General features: G+C 50.7%; 1 protein-coding gene across 7 annotated transcripts in view; it reads left to right on the forward strand.

Annotated features, from left to right (window-relative positions):
- The window catches only part of APLP2 (amyloid beta precursor like protein 2), a 70,496-nt gene that overhangs the window by 48,265 nt on the left and 8,328 nt on the right, over window positions 1–13,903 (forward strand). For 5 of the 7 annotated variants that reach the window (XM_060105331.1, XM_060105332.1, XM_060105333.1 and 2 more), the window contains exons 5-13: window positions 307–515; window positions 891–1,081; window positions 2,191–2,358; window positions 5,746–5,876; window positions 6,735–6,809; window positions 8,159–8,317; window positions 8,997–9,125; window positions 12,057–12,156; window positions 13,604–13,756. In XM_060105331.1, coding sequence (XP_059961314.1) covers window positions 307–515; window positions 891–1,081; window positions 2,191–2,358; window positions 5,746–5,876; window positions 6,735–6,809; window positions 8,159–8,317; window positions 8,997–9,125; window positions 12,057–12,156; window positions 13,604–13,756 — 1,315 coding nt within the window. The remainder of the gene's footprint in view (window positions 1–306; window positions 516–890; window positions 1,082–2,190; window positions 2,359–5,745; window positions 5,877–6,734; window positions 6,810–8,158; window positions 8,318–8,996; window positions 9,126–12,056; window positions 12,157–13,603; window positions 13,757–13,903) is intronic. The other 2 variants (XM_060105335.1, XM_060105336.1) reach the window with 1 other exon arrangement.

Raw genomic sequence — 13,903 nt, forward strand, 5'->3', positions numbered from 1 at the left:
TGTATGTTACCGTTGACCACCATTAACCAGAGTCGATAATTACTAAAAGAAACCTTCTTTCCTTAATTTTATTCCAACTTTGGGCTTTCATTGGTTTTAGCCCAGATGATGTTTCCCCGTTGCAAATTAAGCAAAATTTGTAACTCTTAAAATAGTAGGGTCGCAACTTTTTGGCCAAAAATTTATGTGTCCGTGAGAAAGGGTAACGTTGTGATTTGGTAAGGGTTTCTTTTGGATAAAGCTAGGGATCGGGGGTCTTTGACCACACTTGCTGTGTTCTGATGTTGGTCTGTGGGTTTCCCTCAGGCCTGCCTGACTCAGGGAATGACCTTGTACAGCTATGGCATGCTGCTCCCCTGTGGGGTGGACCAGTTCCACGGCACCGAGTATGTGTGCTGCCCTCAGACAAAGATAGTTGAATCTGCTGTGTCAAAAGAAGAGGAGGAGGATGAAGAGGAGGATGAAGAGGAGGATGAAGAGGAGGATGAAGAGGAGGACTACGATATTTATAAAAGGTAACCTCCTGTCCGGAGCCTGCGGATGGCCCTGGCTGCCGGTCCCTGGCTTCCGGGTGAAGCGGGCATTGCCCGTTCCTGCCAGAGCTGGGCCAGCACATCTCACTTGGGCCGTGGCTGAGCCTAGGCATGCCAGTGGCCTTCAGCTGCGTGTCATCCCGGCCACGTGCCTTTCTGCAGGTTAGCCCAGTCCCTGCTGCCTGGCGGTCCCCTTCTGCCGAGGTGGCCGGGCTGAGGGCTTTAGCGGCACAGCTCGCCATGGGCTGAGCTTATTTCCTGCCTCTGTCTTTGTGTTTCAGAACAGGGAAGGGACTCATTGTTGTGCTCTGTGCATAGCAACTGGTATTAACCTTCCTTTTTTATTGTGACCTTTAGTGAATTTCCTACCGAAGCAGATTTGGAAGACTTCACAGAAGCAGCTGTGGACGAGGATGAGGAGGAAGTGGTGGAAGATCACAATTACTACTACAACACCTTCAAGGGAGACGACCGCAACGAGGAGAGCCCGACCGAGCCCAGCAGCGATGGGACCGCTGCAGAGAAGGAGGTCTCGCACGGCGTCAGAGGTAACCCCACGGAGAGCCGCCGCGGCTGTAAAATCCACCTGGAAGTTATTTACTTAGAATTTGTTAATATTCTTTAATTTGCCTAGAGACTGCTTTCCTCACAGGTAAGTCACAGGAGGGTGGCTTCATGCCCCGAAGGTGAGGTCAGCTCTGGGCACTGCAGGGTCTGGCAGTTGACAGATTTTAATCAGGAAACTAAGCTTTGCATTGTAAGGACTTAACTAGAGAATCAGAGAGACCACTGTGGTCTGCCCTCGGGCAGGATTCTTCCACATTCAGCCGGAAATGTTCTCTCCTGAGGGGGATCCCCTTCTTCAGTAACTGCTAAAGCCCCGACCTTGCGGAGTGGAAGTCACTGCCTTGGTTCCTTTCCTGAGTGTGTTCCCATCTGTAGGCTGCGCTGTTTGTCCATCAGAAAGAGGTTTGCAGCTGGGAGGGTGGAATTTGATGACCTACTGGTAAGGGATCAGGGCCAGCAGAGTTTTCATTTCACCATTAAAAAAAAAAAAAAAGTTGCGACAGTTCTAGACCATTTTATGTGCAGCCTCCTGCTGATAGTATATTCGAAACCAGTTAAGATCTGAAGAATTATTCAGGGTTCAACCAGGAGCAGGTGACTTAATGAGTCTAGAAGTTTGTGATTCACCCTGGAGAGCATAAAACGTACACTCGTCCTTTCCAGGGGCCTAAGTAGTGTTTACGAGGGTGACCGCCACTGAAACAGCCTCTGCACCTGCACCGTCTCCTTCTGCCCTTGACACCCCCGGGATGGCCAAGCCAGGCAGCTGTCCCCACTTCACAGATGAGAAACGTGAGGCTCCTCCGTGTCAGCCCTGCCCTGCTCTAGACTCTGGACAGTGCAGAAAGCACCAGTCCGTATTCTCAGGGCCTAAGGGTCTCTCTTACATCAGGAAGGAAAACGACCACACCCTCAGGGTTGGCTGGCAGGAGTGGGCAACTTCGTTGGCCTGGGCGCCAGGTGCTGCCCCATCTTGGCCTTCGCTGACGTTAAGCGTCGCCTGGTCCTTCTCCCCTTGCTGGCCTGTAGCTTTGTGAACCTCTGGAGCTGCTGCCCGGACCCTGCTGACATTCTGACCGTTTCCACACAGCTGTCTGCTCCCAGGAGGCGCTGACGGGGCCCTGCCGGGCCGTGATGCCCCGGTGGTACTTCGACCTCTCCAAGGGGAAGTGCGTGCGCTTTATATATGGCGGCTGCGGCGGCAACAGGAACAATTTTGAGTCTGAGGAGTATTGTATGGCTGTGTGTAAAGTGATGAGTAAGTCCCGCCGCCCTGGCTGTGCAGCTCCATCCCGTCCAGCGTTCTGTCCCCCGGTGTCCTCGTGACCGCGTCTGTGTGGTGCTCCCTGCCCACTCGGTGTTCGCTGTTGGTCGTCTGCTCTTCTCTCTGTGCTTTCTAGATCTAGCTTTGCTTTCCTGTCGGCAGTTGTCAGCTCAGTTTTCCGTGTCCTGTGCTCGCCGTGGGCCCGTGGAGGTGGTGGTGGTGGTGGTGGTGGTGGAGGTGATGATGGTGGAGGAGGTGATGGTGGTGTAAGTGATGGTGATGGAGGTGATGGTGATGGAGGTGATGGTGGAGGTGGTGGAGGTGATGGTGATGGAGGTGGTGGAGGTGGTGATGGTGATGGAGGTGATGGTGATGGAGGTGATGGTGATGGTGGTGGTGATAGTGATGGTGGTGATGGAGGTGATGATGGAGGTGATGGTGGTGGAGGTGGTGGTGGTGGTGGAGGAGGTGATGGTGATGGTGGAGGTGATGGTGATGGAGGTGGTGGAGGTGATGGTGGTGGAGGAGGTGGTGGAGGTGGAGGTGATGGTGGAGGTGATGGAGGTGGTGGAGGTGGAGGTGATGCTGGCGATGGTGGAGGCGATAGTGGTGACGCAGGTGGTGACAGTGGTGATAACGGCAGCAGTGATGGCGGAGGAGGCGGCGCTCCCTCCCTGCCACAGGGGAGAGCCCGGGGCCTGCCCTTGCTCCTCCGCAGCCTCCGTGTTGGTTGGGTTGGGAAGGCGGCCCTGCCCTCCTCTGTCCGAGGCTGAAACGCACGAAGGACAAGCAGATGGGCCGTGAGTTCGGCACATCTTGTGTCCAGGCTTGTATCTCTCAGTCTTGTCTTGAGCGACCCTGTGCCGAGCCCCCATGACGCACACTAGCTAAGGGGGTCACCCGCTCTCCAAAGAGGTGACGATAAGGACACTTCAGGGAGCCGAGGACATTGAACATCTGCTACATGCACTCCAGGGAGCGCGCTCTGCAGCCAAGTGGTAGTGACTCCGTTTCCCCAGTATTCTGGCAGCGCTGGATCAGGCCGAGCTTCAGGAGTTTTAGTTTACGTGTTCTTTGGTCACAAAGAAATGCAGCGTTCCGTTGAGTCAGGTTTACTTCGATGTCGGTAGGTGGCCTTTCTTCATGGTTCCCCCGTTTCCTGTTTAAGACCCTCTTTCTCGTCTGGAGCACTTCTGACCCGTGTGTAGGAAAACCCTCTGGCTAGGCAGACCCTTCTTCATCCTGATTCTGGAATTCATTAGAATAATGAGCTGTGCGGCCATTCCTGGTATTTGCTCTAAAGATTGTTGGCTGTAGCTTCTGACGGTTTTTCGTTCATATGCCATCTTGTTCCCTCTTTCCTTCCCCAACCAAAAGACTTTTTAAATCCTAATATGATATGGTTTACTTATAGTGCTTCCACTCCAGCTGCTGCTTTGTGAACTTTTTATTTGAAATGATTGAAAAGATGAGAAAACAAATGAGCCCTTAGGGAACGTTGGTGGCAGAAACTTTTTTATTTAGGAAAGATGGAGACAGAAATTATTGTGATACTTCCTGCTTTGTAAAACTTCTTAAACTAAGGGGCAACAAAACGCTGTTTGGGGTCAAGGCCTGAGGAATCTGGGTCGTTAAAGATCTCGCTGAATATGGAGGTGCAGTCTTTACCCAGAGGATCAGGTGGACCGTGTCGTAAGACACTGGGGACTGGCAGATTGCTGGAGCGTGAACAGTTGCGAAGCCTGCAAGGTCATGCTTCCTGACAGGTCATGTGCTTGGGGCCCGGCTGGAGGCCTTCGGAGCCTAGAAGCGTCACTGCTCCTGTGGGCAAGTCTGCTTCCCTCCTTGAAGGAGACTGAGGCCTGCGCATTTCCGGCTTCCTGAGCTGGTGGCTTGCACACAGAGGGATGTGGTTCGAGGTTCGAGCCCATTGTGTCTTCAGAACCAAACCTCCAGACTTGCTGCCCCTTTGCCCTCGTGTTCTGGCGGGGGGGGGGGTGGGGGGGGTGGGGCGGAGGCAGCTTGCGCTTGTATTACCTTCATCCGGCCCGGGGATATGAACCAAAGGCTCTGTCTCCAACACGTAAGCCTTTAAGCTGCGGACATGTGCTGCCAATGACGACGTGTTTGTTGGCACCAGTGGACTTCAGTGCTTCAAAATTCTCCTGGCTGAGCTTTTGGGTATTGTGGGGAATGTGGTTTCTGAAGCTAGCTGTACATATTCTGATTTAGTTATAGTCTGAAAATTGGCTGTTGAGATCCTATTTAAATAAATGTAGGAGGCAGATGTTCTTGACAAGACTTAAGCTATAGTTTCTAGGGTTAAAACTCAGTAAAAGAGGGTGAATGAAGACACCCCGATGTAAGGACTGCGGAGTGGCTGACTTACTTGTGGTCACACTCATCAGTTACACAGCTGGTCTCATGTTGTGTTAAAATTATGCAGTTCTGGAAACGGGGAGAATTTGTTTTTGAATTAAAATTCGTTGAACGTGGCCTTGGCTCTCAAGTGTGTCCCGATGGAGCAAGCTGTGTGAGCAGGTTGCCTGACATTCCTCCTTGGCCTGGGAAGTCCCCAGTGAGTTGGGGTAATGAGAGTTTCCACAGGTATTTCTTAAGAGGTAGACCTGTCATCTCAACCCTTCCTGGGTTAGGATAAGCTCCTTTGTGCAGATGCACGTCTGCCTGGGGCTGGTTGGAACTCAGGAACTTAGACTAGTGCGGAGTGTTTGTTCCCTGGGTGGTGGCCTGGTGGGGTCAATGAGTGCCATGGATAGAAAAGCCCAAAGCATCTTCCCATTCATGGTAAGCCCTTGTCCAATACATTGCCCCTGCTGTGGGGCTGGGGCTGAAAGACCTCCAGTGGAACTGAAAACTAAGCAGCTGGAGCTGAAGCGTTTGGACTTTCTCTGCCCAGTCTGTGTGCAAAGAACATTCAGTTGAATCAGTTGCCCAAAGTGAGTTGTGACCTAAAAATAGCCAGAGAAAAAGAGGAGACCTGAGCCCTGCAGTGCCTTTGCACGTCTGACTTCAGCCCTGTCTCTGGTCAGATGCTCTCAATAGGGTAGTTCTTGTTTAGGTTTTAAGGTTTCAAGAACTGAGGGAAGGTATAGAAGTGGTTTCCTTTTCTGCCCCTGAAGTCCTAAATAGATGCCTCACTGGTCCTGAAGGTACGGGGGGAGTGCGGACAGGCCTGGGGGCTGGATATTGGGTAAGGAAGATGGAGTGGAGTCCCAGCAGATGGGCGCACCCTGCCCTTGAGTGCGGTGCTGGACACGCCAGTCCCGTGTGCAGGCCCAGCCAGGCTTTGTTCCCTGAGCATCGTGCGACTTCAGCGTGGGGCTGACCCCTGGAGAGAACCCTCTGGTCACTTTGTTTCAGTTCCCCCAACTCCACTGCCAACCAATGATGTCGACGTGTATTTCGAGACCTCTGCAGATGACAATGAGCACGCACGCTTCCAGAAGGCCAAGGAGCAGCTGGAAATCCGGCACCGAAACCGGATGGACAGGGTAAACCTCGGGCTCCCTTATCTTCGTGCTGTCAGGCATCAGCTAACTTGGGGCTCGTGGTTGAAGCAAAGGGGCGCCACCTCCCCAGGTTGTTGCGCTAACCGGGTTAGGACAGGTGAGGTGTGAGAGTGCAAGCAGGTCTGCCTTCTGGGAGGAGCTAGTCCCCCTCGCTATCTCCATGATGATGGAATTATCCTCTGAGTGCTTATCTGTCCCAGACTCTGCCGAGGAGCACTTCCTGAAAACATCATGTTCTGCTGCTTTTTCTTTGCCGTGAACTAGCTTTTTAAATTTTTTTATTTTGAAGAAGGAAACTTTATATCAATACTGTAAGTAGAAAGCTAGTATCATTTACCATTAGAACAAGGTAACTAGAAAAATATATTGGCTCAAAGCGAACAGTGTTAAAACATTCCAGCTAGCTACTGTTGCCTGCGTAGTTTCAGGGATGCTTTCTTTTCCTTCAAGGAGTTATAAGTGCCAGAGCAACAGAGCACCAGAGGGCAACTTTCTCCTAGACTTACTTGGAAAGGTTGGAAAAAAAATTGAAAAGGGAATTTTTTGCTAGGTCTGGGTACCACCTAAAATCCCACACGTCCCCTGTGGTGGGCTTGTATGCTGGGAAATGCTTGCTTCTCTGTTTTATCCACATCAGTTCTGAGAAGCAGGTAGAAGAGCTGATGCCCTGCATCTTCTGAAGCAGCAGTTCTGGGACAAACCCTGAGCTCATGAGTTTGTGGGATGTGATTTCCGTGTGCGCTTTCCCACATTACATTCAGGGCTTGGCAGTGTTTTTAGAAAATGGGGGAATTGTTTCAGAGATGATTCTGGTTATAGTGGCTTTGACCTTTGTTCCAGGTGAAGAAGGAATGGGAAGAGGCTGAACTTCAAGCCAAGAACCTCCCCAAAGCAGAGAGGCAGACTCTCATTCAGGTGAGACGTGTCCTCCAGAGAGGGGCTCCCAGGCTGACCCTTTGGAGTACGGTCAGAGCCAGAGTCCCCACAAGTTAGAGTTTGACACCCCCTTTTGGTTGAGCGCTTATGTTACGAGGACATTTTCACTGGCCTGCTTTGTTTTTCACCTACCAACTGGCGTTCTCTAGAATTGCTCACCTACGGTGGAGGGAAACCAGAGGTCGGAGGAGAGCACACCTCACTCGTGCCTGGAAGTGACCTTAGCTCGGCTGTGTTTATTCTGCTTTCCTGGCAGAAGTCCTCGGGCATCTTCCTTCGTAGGCTGTGCCTTGTTTTCCGGCAGTACTGCAATACCGAATGCTTTTTTTTCTTTTTTCTTTTTTTCTTTTTTTGCAGACTTATTGAAAAGTCAAAAGGCAGAAAATAAATCTCTATCAGTTTCTCTTTAACTTTGGATTTAAGAATGTAATCAGACTCACAGCAGCTGCCTCCCTTTGACTAGAGGAGGTTGTTGACAGGAATGTACAGGACGATTTGGGATTCATAAAACTAGTTACATCTTAAGTCAGCTTGTGTTTATGTTTAGCTGAAATCTCTCTTCTCATGATGTTGATATTTTATCGGCTCACCTTTGCTTTTTTATCAGTAACCTAGAAAATCCGCGAATGTTAATTTCCACACAGCCAGTGCACCCTGTGCAGGGAGCTTTAGCTCAGCAGCCTTAAACCTGCCTGCAGACCTGGCCAGGCACCCCGCAGGGAGCTCGCCCTTCAGGACTTGGTGTGAATGGCTCGGCCTCACCTGCCACAGGACAGGACTGTGGTTTGGGGGCACCTTGCTGCAGTGTGGGAAGGACGGCCTTCTCTGCACACAGAGAGGCCAGGCCTGGGCTTGCGTGCTAGGGATTTCGGTTAGGGAGGTGCTGAGGAGCCCGTCCCATGCCCAGACATACATGCTCTCGTTAGATGGGGAAGTACAGTCGGCCCTTGAACCACAGTGGTTTGAATTGCGTGGGTCCCCTTACACGCAGATTGTTTTCAATGGTAAAGGCCACAGCACCGCACATGGGCGGTTGTCTGAATCCGTGGATGCGGAAACACGTGTACAGAGGCCCGACTGTAAGTTACACTGGGATCTTGGACCGCGGAGAGGATCGGTGCCCTTAACCCCTGCGATGTTCAAGGGTCACCTGTAAGTGTCCAGACGGAAGTCAGAGGAGGTGTTCTACGACTTCACCCCGCTCCACACGACTCTGTGCCGCTTGCAGGGGCGCTGGGCGCAGAGAGGCACAGAGTGGGGTCTGACGCCGTGTGCGTTAGATGCCCGCAGGTGCGTGAACTCGATGTGGCTCCTGCTTTATGGTTTAGCATTTCCAAGCCATGGTGAAGGCGCTGGAGAAGGAGGCAGCCAGCGAGAAGCAGCAGCTGGTGGAGACGCACCTGGCGCGGGTGGAGGCCATGCTCAACGACCGCCGCCGGGTGGCGCTGGAGAACTACCTGGCGGCCCTGCAGTCCGACCCTCCGCGGGTGAGAATCGCTCAAGCAGCGAGTGTAGCGAGCTCACATCGCGCTTGAGGGCCCGTGGGCCGCCTGTGGTGTAGACATGGCTTCCGCTGGAAAAGCAGAACCTCGGGGTGTTGGTTGGTAGTTCCCCAGTTATTGCATTTTTATAGTAGCCTTACTTTCAAAGAATAAAAACATGTCTTCCATGGACAAAGGCTTTTGAACCTCTTCTACTCTAAATAAGTTAATTTATATCACAGCTCTTATCTGCCAGTGGAGTCTAACTTTATCCCTTAGCTCTAACTTGCCTTCCTCTGGGGGATGGAGAGGATCGAAAAGGAGGGTATGTGTAGCCTTCTTAAGCAAGTAAAGTCTTCTGGGTGACACAGGTCACCCTGTGCTTGTAATTAGGGTGGCAGGCGCCGAGCTCAGGAAAGGGGACAGACAGACGGGAGGAGGATGGTGGGCTAGAGGTTTTGGAAAATGCTGTCTGTTGAGGAGGCACTATAACTGTGGAACTTAGCTTTTGCTACTTAGAAGGGTAGCTTCTTGTTCCTTGGTAACTGAAAGCTCTTAAAGGTACAGCTTTCATTCCTGGGCCTCGCTGAGGCTGACTTTCTTAGTGAGTTTTTAAAGCCTCGTTTTCCTGCCTGTTTTCAGTTCCCTAGTCTCTGGACGTGAAAACCACTGTTCTCTCTTGTAGCCCCATCGCATTCTCCAAGCCTTGCGGCGCTACGTCCGCGCTGAGAACAAAGATCGCCTCCACACCATCCGTCATTACCAGCATGTGCTGGCTGTCGACCCTGAAAAGGCGGCCCAGATGAAGTCCCAGGTACACCAGACAGAGGAGAGACCGCTCTGAACGGTGGTCAGGCAGCACAGATGGTCGTGCTTGTTGTTGTTAGTCCTCAGGAAATCATTTTGGATTTCCAAAGACAGTAGGTACAAGAGTTGGTTTTTGCAAAGGTACTATTTAAAAAATATCTTTTCCATACTTTTTAATATTAAGTATGTCCTACTTAAACTGTTCTTGAAGGTTTAGGAATGCATGCTTATATTGAAGAAATCATTTTTATATCAGTTTATTTCTGGCTGAGGGTCCCACCAGAATTAATATTTGAAATCTCTTTCTAGGCAGATACATCAAGCACATCTTAAAAATTGGTCTCTTTTGTACAGTATAGTTTTTGTGTTTAGACACTTTACATCCCTGGGTTTTGTCCCCTGCTGCGTCCTACTGGTCTTTGCAGTCATCTATAGAGGTTTGTTTCTGGACCTACTTTTCTAATTTTTGTTTTGACCATGTATTAACTTGAGTTTTACTGTCTTGTATTCGTAGAAATGAACTTGCCTCCAAGACCGCTAGCTTCCTTTAAAACAGTCTGCCTGTTAGTTTTCCTAGAGGGCCTTGTGATGCCATAACTGATCTGACTCTATTTCCTCCCGTATTTTAAACCCAGCCCTATGCTGCTTGTGGGGACCCAGCGTGCACAGGCTGGGAACCTGTCCCCTCCTGCCTCCTGTTGCCCCTGTGTTGTGATTTTAGGGGAACTTCGCAGAAGCCCTGGGGGGGGCTCCCCTACGGCCCCATCTGCTGCCCAGTTCTGCTCCAGCATCTCACCACACATAGTTGAATCCTGTGTGCCCTTGAGCAGCTCACAGTTGTGTGGCATTAATTATGTTAACTGTGGAGATGGAGAAGAATTGTCCGTAATAATACAGAGCCCACATTAGCAGCTGGGTGTTCAGGGAATGAAAGAACTCAGTGTCCTAAAGCGTGGGAAGGGCATGGGTCTGGGCACCCCCGGGGCCTCTGCTGGGGGCCTGGAGCTAAGGCTCTGTTTGAAGCTGGTTGGAGTAGAAGAGAAGGAGGAGAGGCCGGGAAGCTCAGGTGGGAAAAGCTTCCATCCTGACGAGGGTTAGAATTTTTCAGGTCTACCCGATTTTTTTTTTTTTTTTTTTTTAAACGTAGGTCTTCCCTGGTGGTCCAGTGATTAAGACTCCACACTTCAGTGCAGGAGGCACAGGTTCAATACTGGTCGAGGAACTGAGATCCCACAGGCCGCATGGCACGGCCAAAAAAATAAATAAATTTAAAATAAAAAAATGTAATCTTTTTTCAATTTTTTTTTTTTTTTGTAGAAAATCTAGACTATTATGTAGTATTTTATAGAAAAACAGCCTGTTTTGTATGGTGAGAAGAGGAGGAAAGGTGAGCCCTCGGTCAGTGTGTTCAATTAGCCTGTGAGCCAGGATCAGGGTACCACCTGAGTGCCCTGGGAGGCGGAGCCTCTTTACCACACGTGATGTTTACTGTCTGCTCGGAGCCCGTAATGCTGGGGCAGCTCGGCCGCTGGATTACACTAGCCTTTGGCCTGTTCCCTGCCCTGTTATGTAAACTCTAGAAAATACGTTGAGCCTCTTCGACCGTGTGCGCTCGGTTTGGGGCGTGAGTGATGTGCTGCTGCTTCCCGCCCCACGCTGCAGCTCCAGGCGGCCCTCCAAGACCCCGGTGCCCAGCATCCCCCCCGCGGTCTAGTCCTCGTGGGTGTAGGAACCGCCCTCTGCCAGGCTCCTGAATTCCTCTGACATGTGGCAGTGTCACCACTGCTGAGACTGGGGGGCTCACCGTTGCGTTTCCACTTGCATTTTTGTCTCCAAAGCACTCACTCTGGTGCTTTCCCATCAGTTTACTTGATTGAAAGCATGGCAAGTATAAAATTAAATTGCTTTCACCTTTGCTTTAACAGGTCAGCGAGACATCAATCTACAGTAAAAGCGTCTTTCCATTTAACTTTTTTTCATTTTGACCCTTCATGTTAATGGCTTCAAGCCCACATAATTAATCCATTGGCTCAGAGCGCCCTCTTTAGGAAGAGCTCGGTGGCTGCAGGTGTAGCCCGGTGGGATTAGCCTTCCTGAGGAGCTTCTGTGACGTACAGCCACGTGCTTCACAGTGTCATGGGGTGGATGTAGTCCAAATCTCCTTTCATTTCCACCCTGAAAGCCTCTCAAATTCAGTGACAAAAAAAATTTATTTTAATAAAATTCAGTGACCACTTTAATGACTTTTTTTCTTTTTTTTTTGGATGAACAACCTTGGAACTTCTGCATTCAGAAAAGGCAGTGAGCTATGTAAGACAGATGGTAGATATGCCTTCCTTATCACCCCATAAAAATCAGGTTTATTTATACTTCAGTGTGCAGTTTTGAAGGAAGAGCTAATTTAGTTAAATAGGAATAAACTAGTTCTGATGCTCTCACTGTGATAATCATTTCAAGCAACTGCTTCGCTAAGCAAAATCCATGAATGGTCCCACCCCTCAAATCTACTTTCTAACCAATGATTTCATTCCCTTGTTACCTCATCTTGTCTGACCAGTGGTAAAAATTGACCAACTCATTTCCTCTTTCACTCAGAAGGACCTTACTGAGTGTCTGGCATTGTACAAATTTGGGTTCTTTTTTTATAGTACAGTTAGCAAGTGCCTCCTGTGAAAACCAAATCAGTACTTGGCTAAGGAAGTTTTAAAAATTTTCCCTTAACTTGGAGCACTCTGGATAAATCCTTAGATCACCGAGAGGTAATACACACATTCTTGTACTACGGTGGCCAGTAGACACGGGGAGGATTCATACTGCCCCCCTGACCAGCTGCTTTGCTGGACTCTGTAGAGAACATAGGTCTTTGCAGAAGAGTGTGGGTGTCAGGCTGGCCTGGCTGTTCTGGTGACAAGGCCTCTCCCCCATCCTGTGCTTGCAGGTGATGACACATCTCCACGTGATTGAAGAAAGAAGGAACCAGAGCCTTTCTCTGCTCTACAAAGTACCTTACGTGGCCCAAGAAATCCAAGAGGAAATTGGTGGGTGCTGACTGTTTGCATCAAGGTCAGGCGGGGCTTGTGCTCAGGAGTGATGGCGGTGCCAGAGGAGAGAAACAGGACAAGCGAGGCCACGAAGCCGGGCATTAGCGTGCCACGGGCTCAGAAGTCTGGGGCTCACGTGGCAGGACCAGGCCCTGGCTGGGAGCCACAGAGCCTTGAGTTTCATTGACCTTCACTCTGTTAGCGGAAGAAAAATCTAGGGTGTGAATTTGCAAGGGACTGAGCGAGTGTCCCGTTACCCTTTCCCCCTTAATTGCTGGCGTATTTTAAGGCATCTGTTTATTCACGTTCTCACTCCTCCTCCCTCTTCTGGTCTTTCTCTTCTTCATTTATCCAACAAACGTTTGTTGTGTCTACTGTGTGGCACAGAGTAAAATGTGCACCAGTAGACAGACCTCCTGGAGGTCACATTTTAGGAGGAGGGAACGGTCAGGAAAACGAGTGTCCGTGGGGATGGGTGCTGTGCCAGAGGTGAAACGGGGGTGGGACGGGGAGGGTGCCTGGTGGTCAGGCTCCCTTGGGGGAAACCTGAGGTCTGAATGATAAGGAGGCGCCCTCCACACAGCGACCCCAGGGGGGAAACACTGAGCACAGGAAGCGACCACTGCAGAGCCTGACGTTTGAATAGAGAGATTTTAGCAAAATCAAGGAGTTTGGATTTTATTCTAGGATAATTGAAAGCCCTTCGAGGGTTTTAAACCAGCAGGTGACTAGATCTGGAATATGTTTTTAAAAAATGTGAACTTTAAAAAACAATTACTAGACTGCTATGTTGAGAGTTGATGAAAATTGGAAACCACCCAGGAAGCAGTTGTAAAAATCCAAGAGAGAGGGGATGGCTGAGTGCACAGAGATGGGAATGGAGGAGATGGAGATGTGAGTGGTTCTGAGGATGTGTTTCAGAGGAAGGGTGAGCAGGATGCGCTGACGGGCTGGATGGGGCAGGGGGTTGAGAGAAAGAAAAGCTTTTGCTCAGGTGCTGCATTCTCTTTACCTGTTAAAATAGAAATTGCCCTCGGACATTAAGTGGAGGTGTGAAGTAGGCTACCAGGTGGATGAGCCAGAGGTCGGGGATGCAGGTGCAAGATACAGGTTTGGGACTCACGATCCGTGGATGGTATTTAAAACTGTGCCGTAGGAGGAAACCACTTACCCAGGGGGAGTTGATCGAGGAGAGAGGGGGGCCCAGGATGCAGCCATGGGGTTCCCAGTGCCGAGGTTCTGCAGTCAGCAGAGTCAGGGGGCGCACATCCTCAGGAGAGAGGAGGGGGTCGTGCGTGGCCTGTGTCACGAGCTGGTGAGACGCCCCTTTAGGCAGAGCTCGCATCCCACCCATAATGACACGAATTAGCCCCATGCAGGCTATCCTGTGCCTAGAAACCAGATCCTTCTGAAAAGCTGGCTCCTGCATGTCTGTCTTTGTCAGATGAGCTGCTTCAAGAACAGCGAGCAGACATGGACCAGTTCACCGCCTCCATCTCAGAGACCCCCGTGGACGTGCGGGTGAGCTCGGAGGAGAGCGATGAGGTCCTGCCGTTCCACCCGCTCCATCCCTTCCCGTCCCTGCCTGAGAACGAAGGTGCGTGTGCGGTAACAGCCCAGCTTGGCAGCGGGGGCCAGGGGGCGGGGAAGAATGCAGTTAGAAAATTGAAGTCAGATCTGGGACGGGCTTGTGCTAGGGAGACTGTGTTCCTGGTGCAGGTCGAGCAGGGGAGGGGCCGGGATT

Source organism: Mesoplodon densirostris, chromosome 7 (assembly GCF_025265405.1).
Source record: "Mesoplodon densirostris isolate mMesDen1 chromosome 7, mMesDen1 primary haplotype, whole genome shotgun sequence".
Classification (NCBI taxonomy): Eukaryota; Metazoa; Chordata; class Mammalia; order Artiodactyla; family Ziphiidae; genus Mesoplodon; species Mesoplodon densirostris.